This window comes from Cryptotermes secundus, unplaced genomic scaffold (genome assembly GCF_002891405.2).
Source record: "Cryptotermes secundus unplaced genomic scaffold, Csec_1.0 scaffold1848, whole genome shotgun sequence".
Taxonomy (NCBI): Eukaryota; Metazoa; Arthropoda; class Insecta; order Blattodea; family Kalotermitidae; genus Cryptotermes; species Cryptotermes secundus.
The window spans coordinates 127,462-136,342 of NW_019729945.1; the positions used below are offsets into that span (position 1 = coordinate 127,462).

Consider the following 8,881-nt stretch of genomic DNA (forward strand, 5'->3'; position numbering starts at 1 on the left):
TTGCTCGGCGGGACTGATGGTACGCACCATTTATCGGTAGGGTAAAGAGACTGGTAGAATATCATAGAGGGAAGCACAATAGATCAAACTGGTCATGGTGCATGGGGAAACCCACCCTCTCTAAATAACTAACTAACTAACTAGGGTCAGTGATGCTAGGCAGAGAAAAATACATACAGCTGAACTGTTAGTACCTGATCCTACCCCATTTTCAGGTTGAAATTTGTATTGCAAAATTGAAACGGTATAAATCGTCAGGTAGTGATCAAATTCCAGCAGTCAAAATATTACATTCTAAGATCCAAAAGTTAATTAGTTATATTTGGTATAAGGAAAAATTGCATGATCAGAGGAAGAAGTCTATTATTGTACCAGTTCCCAAGAAGAGTGATAAACCTGACTGTAGTAATTATGGGGGGATATCACTGCTACAAACTTCATACAAAATTTCGTCCAATATTCCCTTCTCAAGGTTAAGTCCATAACTAGATGAAATTAGTTAGTGTGGGTTTTGACATAACAGAGCAACTACTGATCAGAACTTCTGAAATCATCAGATAGGGGAGAAAAAATGGGAGTATAATGAGACAGTACATCAGCTATTTGTAGACTTCAAGAAACCATATGATTCAGTTAGAGGGGAAGTATTGTACAACATTCTCCTAGAGTCTGATGTACCCATGAAACTAATCAGGCTGATTAAAATATGTTTAAACAAAACGTATTGTAAAGTCCATATAGGTAAACATTTGTCTGATAATTTCTCTATCCAGAATGGTCTAGAACAAGGAGATGCTTTATCGCCACTCATTTTCAACACTGCTTTAGAATATGCAATTAGGAAGGTCCAGGAAAACCAGGTGGGACTAAAATTAAATGGGACACATCAGCTTTTGGTCTATGTTGATGATGTGAATATACTGGGTGATAATATAGATACCATAAAGAAAAACACACAAAGTTTAATTGATGCAAGTAAAGAGGTTGGTCTAGAAGTAGACAGAGAAAACTAAGTATGTGTTGCTGTCTCATCACTGAAATGCAGGGCAAAATCATGACATAATGACAGAAAACAGATGTTTTGAAAATGTGGCACAGTTCAGATATTTGGGAACGATGATAACAAATCAAAACCTGATCGAGGAGGAAATTAAGAGGAAATTTAACTCAGGTAATGCTTGCTACCATTAAGTCCAGAATCTTTTGTCTTCTCATCTATTGCCTAAAAGCATAAATATTAGAACATACAGAACTATAATTTTGTCTGTAGTTCTGTATAGGTGTGAAACTTGGTCTCTGACATTAAGGGAGGAACACAGACTGAAGGTGTTTAAGAACAGGGTGTTGAGAATATTTGGACCGAAGAGGGATGAAGTGACAGGAGGTTGGAGAAAACTGCATAATGAGGAGCTTCATAACTTGTACTCTTCTACAAGTATAATTAGAATGATCAAGTCAAGGAGGATGAGGTGGACAGGGCATGTAGCACGAATGGGGGCAGCGAGGAATGTATATAGGATTTTGGTGGGAAAGCCAGAAGGAAAGAGACCACTGGGAAGACAAAGGCGTAGGTGGGTGGACAATAATAAAATGGATCTTAGAGAGATAGTATGGGTGATATTGACTCTTTTGAACATGGAAATGAACTACTCACAAATTTATATAAACTATTCACTTACTTTATCATTGTTAAGAGTACTGTTCCTATAACATTCAAAATAATAAACATAATTCTAACTCAACTCTTTTATTGTAAGCAAAGATATTGTTAATGACTCTGGAAGCTAAAATCTTCTGTATCACAGCTGTATCTCATGCATTCATGTTTTCATGAAAATCGATAAGATGAATAGCATTCTAAGTTATGTCTGCATATTTCACTCCTACAATATTCACGCTTTTTCTTTTAAAGATTTTCATGCATACCTTCTTTTTGTTCAGTGGTTTCTGAGTATTGAAAGGAATGTTGTCATTTCAGCCAGGTACAACTATATTTGGACTCAATGAACAGGATATGACTTCTTCAGTCCAAAGACAAATTCCCCCAAATTTTCTTCATTGTTGCTTGAGATTTTATATGCTGAAACAGGAAAAAAACTTGTGCACTAATTTCCTCCACGTTTTTTTTCAGTGAAAAGAACATTGCAATTGGCCTTTGATGAGATATATGAGCTACAGAATACATATCATATATTTTACAAAAATTGTGAGCCCTTTATTACAGTTCTGAACTGCTGGTTGATTACTGTCTCCTGAACTTATTACACCGCCCTCCTCATACTGAATTACATGACTGCACATGATAAATTCATTTTCAGAAAAAGGAAAAGTAAATCTGAAAATAAATTTATCACCCTCTATGGCCCATTCCCTGACTTTCCCTTAAGTATTTTTACAATATCTTAAATTGTCATATCACATGCCTTAAGAAAAAAGAGAAAAAAATTAACATTCCTATTTGGGTCTACAAATAATATTTTCCTATTATAAGTGTAAGAATCTAGTTCTTCACATTACTTTATTGAATTTCAACATATTATTTGTTGGTTATTACAGCTTCAAAACTATTGCGATAAATGAAATTAAACTAAAGAGCTGAAATGTATAGTGTTAAATTACCTAAATGACCAAGCACACTGCATATTCTGTACACAAAAAATCATCACTCTTATTGCAACTATATTGTCACAATATGTCATAATATTATCCAGTGAGGTTCCAGCTGCACCATAAACAATGAAATCTAGCTCAGGCAACAGTAAAAAAACATTAAAGGAATTATGAAAGGGCAACAGATATCATGCATTTGTTCTATTAGCACATTCAAATAAAAAAACAGTAATGTGCTCCATATGTGAGCAGGGATGTCACAGTTGGCATAGTGACTAGCTGCTGGCTGGACAACTGAGGGTAGGAGAACTTGTCCTGGCGGGGGGAAGAATTTTCACTTCTCCATGTTGTTCAGACTGCTCTGTGGTCCACCCAACTTCCTATCCAATGGGTACCAGAGGCTTTTTCCCCAGAGGTAAAGCGGCCAGTGCGTGAAGCTGACCACTCAGCTCCAACTAGTGCCGAGTTCAAGAAAACGTGGGTCTAGACATTCACTCCCCCATATACCTTCATGGTGTAGTGCTTGCTTAGTTAAGTACAGGGACAACTTTACCTTTTTTTACTGCATATACAAGCACATCTGCTCAAGTGTTAAAAACAGGTTATTTGTGGGACTGGAGGTTCGATCAATAGTAAAGTTGACTTTAAGAATTCTGCCTGGAACTTCATGTTATGGTATAAGACTTCATCATTATCACTGCCATAGGAATCCTATCTTAAGTATTTTCATAATGTAATCTGTTCAGACTTCATCATTATCACTGCCATAGGAATCCTATCTTAAGTATTTTCATAATGTAATCTGTTCCATAATCTCCACATTGGGTAAATTTCATCATTCTGATTCATACACCTCTTTAGATACAAAACTGCTTCTGTCTTCATTTCCATATATTTTTTTTATTTTTGATTTCCCTATACAATAAATACAATTAAAATTGAATATATTTTAATGTTAATTTTATAGCAAAAGGCACTATGGGAAAAGAAATTATGTACGAGTAAACTGCTAATCTGGATAACAGACTGTATTTTCTGAAATTTAGTATGTTTCTAATATCATAATGAAAAGATTAAACAAAAAAATCCTTGAACATGATGTAAAAGCCACTAAATTCTCTTATAAGTTTTGAATTTTTTATTGCAGTGATTGCCCAGATTGTGGTCTTCTGGTTCTAACATCATATGGTGTTGTAAATGGGTACCAATGTCTAGGAGGATCAAGCTATCTGTCTCTTTAGGGTTGAATTATGTAGGATGAGGAAACTTGCAATTTCTAACCTTTTATGCTTCGACCCTGAAGCACAACACAGAGTATCATAATCAGATTAATTACTTAATTTCTCACTGATATCTCTATTGTAGCTTTTGTTTGTTTACAGACTGAAGTATCTGCATTACACAATATTTTACTCAGTTCAACTGATTTTACTGTATGTGGCTTACAAGATAGTACTTCACTATTGGATCACCTTCAAGGATGTTTTATTAGAAATACTACAGTACTGTTACTGAAATATTCCAATATGGATAAATAACATGAGATGTATTTAATTAAACTGCCTGAAGATGGTCCCTAATGCGGACCCAAACATGTAGCAGTTATTAAACAAAACCAATGTAAACAATTTAATTAGTTCATTTTCATTGTTGTGTTGACAGCTAGAACACCATAAATATTGATACACAACAGGACGCGAACAGTAAAGGTATATATTTCAATAGAAATGATATATGAACTAACAGTCTCCTTATATAATTTTTTAAAGACTTTTTCATTAAGAAAGTTTAGATTGAATGATCAGCTCAGTTTGCCATTGGAAGGTATAACATTCTGTTTATCATGGAATAGTAAAACCTTTGTTACAGTTCTCATATGTAACTGTTTTGTGGTTGTTACTATGTCATCTTACATGCCATATTTTAAGAAAATGGTCAAAGACAAGGGTTACTTACCCACTTCACTTGAGCCATGGGTGAATAAAGTACACCATATTAAATGTTAAATAAATAAATTTGTAATGTACTGACAAATATGGAAGTAAATAGAATAATGTTCATATTGTCTATATTGTAATGCATATTATGGGAATGTAACCTATTTATTTCTTAAGTTTCTTATGGTAAAAATGGATCTGCTTAAAATCATTTCATATGAAGTCATGGTTTGTAAAAATATATCCATGATGTTAAATGAGGATCTACTGTAATACTGTTACAAATTTTATGCACAATTCTTATATCTTAATTTTAAGTCCTGTACTATACCAAATAGTCACATAAGCTAATATCTATACTGCTTATTTCTTATTTGTTGTTTATTTAATAAAGTAAAGTAAAAAAAGTAAAGCTATCCCTGTAACAGTCTGTGAAGGCCCATAGGGTTGTGAGACGTTGAGGGTCCCACACTATCCAGACAATTGGCTCAAAGATGGCGGTAAGGTTGTGAGCCTTATGCGCTAGCAGCGCTTTACTCACAAGGAAAATTATTAAATTAATTCCCATTACTCATTTCTGTTAGAGGCTGAGTAAACCCCTGGGCCTAGTGCAGCTGGAATGATTACGTCAATTGAAAAAATCCAATGACCTCATTGGGACTTGAACCCATGACCTTCTGGCTACAGCATAGCCCTTCAACCAACTACACTACTGCATGCCCCCATTGTTTATTTAATAATATTAATAATTCAGACTATACGGTATCAAATGACTGGATGATAGTAAATCGGAAAGAATGTAGAAGGAAGGGGTTGTAGAATGATTTTTAGCACTACCCTGGGATTTTCCTATAGGGACTGAGGAAACCCAGAGAATAGACATCATGTTAATCAGTGTCTTGGTCAAGGTGTGGACCAGGAATCTCCTGAGTACATATCGGAAGTATTACCACCTGAGTAAACACACAGAGTATATTTTGCTATCTTAGATATCAGTGCTGGATGGGAAAGACACAACTTAATATGAACTCTCTGCTGTCTCCTATATCATGATGTGAAGGTATTGCAATGAGTTCTCCAAAACCTGGGCTTTGTATTGAAGTCTTTCTTTTTCCCTCCTCAGTAGGTGTTTCACTCTTTCCCACTTTTGTTTGGGTCTCCCTGTTGCCTGTTTTACTCCTTTAGGATAAAGCATAAAATAATAAATATTGTCACTGCGGAAGTGACTCTTGAAGCTGTTTTGTTTGGAGATTGGATTTATGGACCACTTTAACACCACTCATAACTACACTTCATAAAGCACCTTTGCTGATCTCCACACTTTACAAATTACTAGAAAACACAGACTAGTGTTCACAGTCTGTTACAGTCTCCATTATTTGTATCCTGCTAACGGTATTCTAACGGTAGAGATTCTTCAACTGTACCGACCAAGTCTTATTTTCACAGACTCCCTTACAATTCTCTCAGTGCTTCAACTGACTAACTCCCAGGCTGGCAGCCATTTCACATCAACCACCTAGTCTTCTAATGGCCTCCGTAGTCTAGAGGTAACGTCCCCACCTCATGACTCGCAGTACGCGGGTTCAAAAACCTGGCGGAGGTCGTGGAATTTTTAAGGGCGGAAAAATTCAGGGAACAAGTCCTCCAGGAGGGACTTTAAGCCATGGGTCCCGTGTTGTAGATTTACGGCACGTAAAAGAACCTCATGTCTCTAGGAGACCTCTGAGCAAAATTAGGCAACATTCCCCACCCAAGTAGTTTCCAATTCCTCCGGGAGATGGGAGAAGTATTAGGTACCACTGCCAGAGGAGGGGGGGACCTCTCTGACAGAAAGGGACTAACTATTAGATACCACTGCCAGAGGAGGTTGGAACCTTGCTGGCAGAAAGGGGCTGATAGTACCGGTAGGGTATGGAGACAGTAGAAATTAAAGGGGGACGCACAATGGACCACTAACCGGTCTAAGTGCATGGGGAAACCCACCCGCTCAATACGGAATACTGAGTCTTCTCGTAACAGACTCACTTTTAATAACTAACTTAAGTTCTAAACTTGTCCCATTGATAACCCCTTCGTATGGACCAAGTAGACTACACTGACTTTTAACTAACTTAAGTTCTAAACTTGTCCCATTGATAACCTCTTTGTATGGACCAAGTAGACTACACCCTTTCCAAAATTTCCTCTATTGTTGAATGTGGATTCATTGCTGCAGAGATGCGTTTACAGCACTGTTGCTTACCAATACAAGCAGAGTGAACCACAGAAAACAACACTTCCAACAGTTCCTCTGTTCTTGAGCGTTGATTTGTTACCTCAGGAACCTGTTTGTTTGAGATCAGAACCTGGTAACAGATCCACACGCCACAATATTTAACTGTGTTTGCATCCTTCTTTGTTCTTTTATTTCCCCAGAAGGGCTCAGCTCCATAAAATTCAAGATTCATTCAAGATTCAATTAATTAATAGCATATTTACAAGCTACTCTCAATAATATTGAGCAATAAGTAAATTTTTTCTAAGCAGGTGCTTTGAGTAGAGAAGTTATCAACTGGTGATACTCTGGCATGCTCTGTACACGAATGGTGATGGTTAATCTTCATCATCTGTCTGTTATGTCAGGTCAGATGGCCATTGTCTTCTCAATCTTCTTCTTACATTTGGTGGGTTGCATATTTCTACTAGTCTGTTACTGTGTCTGAGTATGCAACCATTCTTCATGCAACGCTTTTGGTGATGGGATGAACAGCAGTTAATTGACAAACGTCACCCAGACTATGCTAGGCGGGGCAAAATAGATCTGGCTTTGGAAAACATCTCTCATAAGATGAAGGAGTCTGGTATGTGTGTATACATATATATACATTGTTGCGTGTTCCCTAGGCAACGCGACAAGAAAGGTGTGGGTCTCAGATTTGGACGAATATTTATGGGACTATCACTCTTTACACTCACAAATATAATTTATTCACACTTATAATATCTTTGGACGTTTCCTCTTCCATGTTATACACTCTCGCACCACTAATCATATTCAAGTGTCTTCTGTTCTGCTCGGAGCTTAACTGTCCTTAGCTCTCATCGGATATGAAAACTACTGGTCTCTGTCTGCTAAACTGCCGCTGGACCTCCCCAGGACTTTTTATTCTTGGTTCCAACTACCACTGGTCTCAAAGTCCAAGACACACTGCGACTGATGGTCAGTCGGTCGGTCAGTCGGTCAGTCAGTAATTCTTGGTGTCGAGCAAAATATTTATTACTGTTTGAAAGTTACGGTCTTGCTTTTTTGGGGCACCCTCTCTGATGACAGGACGGGTCTGGCTTTCGTATATGCTCCTGGCTCTTGCCAGCGCAGTCTTTCTCGGGTCTGAGTCCCTTCCCTTTTCATCACCTCCTATGAGTCGCAGGGTCACGGTGGAGGTATTCAACCCTGCCTCCACATGGGGCACACAGGTCTCATATATAAAAAAAAAAGAAGTCAAAGTCACATTGCGACTGACTAGTCTCTGAGCCTCATTTTACAACCAATGGTTAGTCGGCCAGTCTGTCCCGGCATTAAGCACCCATCTGGGGCTTGCAACCAGATCTCTATTACTGTTTGACAGTTACAGTATTGTTTTTTTGTGGACGCCTTCTCTGATGAGAGGACGAGTCTGTCTTTTGTATATGCTGCTGGTCCTTGTTAGCGCAGTCTTTCTCGGGTCAAAGTCCTTTGGCACTTGAGACCAATGTCTCAAATTTGAGATTTCCCTTTTCATCGCCTCCTACGACTTGCAGGGGCATGGTGGAGGTGTTCGAACCTGCCTCCACATGGGCAGAACTCAATCCACTAACTTGTACTGCTTATAACACCTCGGCAAAGATGGCAAAGAAAACACCGTTCCTTTGTTGTAATGAAATTGACATGGATACATGCTTCCTTGTGCAGCCATTCCTTAACAACAGGTGATGTACAGTTGCTTGTTTTTCAGCCGTTGCCTAGAACCGGGTCTACATGCAACAATTCATACAATCCAGCAATAACTTCTGAATTTCTTTTAAGACAATTTTTAGCAATAGCATAGAAATATGTGCAAAACGCCAACTAAACTTGTTAGTTCTGACACTAAGTCCAGGAATATTTCACGACTGTAATATGTTTAACACTCATCATGTCCTTTGAGGCGTAATTTGTGTGTTCACAGAACATAATATAATTCATTATTCTGCATATAATATACTTATTCTTTGTCTATAACCTCACTGTGACGCTGACTGCGAACACAATGACCTTCTATATTATATTTAAGCATCCTGTTGTACTCCACACTTTCATTCATTCATTCATTCAT

At 37.6% G+C, this 8,881-nt stretch overlaps 1 protein-coding gene across 1 annotated transcript in view; it reads left to right on the top strand.

Moving 5' to 3' along the window:
- LOC111865916 (fatty acyl-CoA reductase wat-like) overlaps nt 1-4,933 on the top strand; it is a 30,710-nt gene extending 25,777 nt beyond the window's left edge. Inside the window, exon 8 of the mRNA XM_023854362.2 lies at nt 3,993-4,933. Coding sequence (XP_023710130.1) covers nt 3,993-4,125 — 133 coding nt within the window. The 3' untranslated portion in view covers nt 4,126-4,933. The remainder of the gene's footprint in view (nt 1-3,992) is intronic.
- Nucleotides 4,934-8,881: the final 3,948 nt, after the last annotated feature.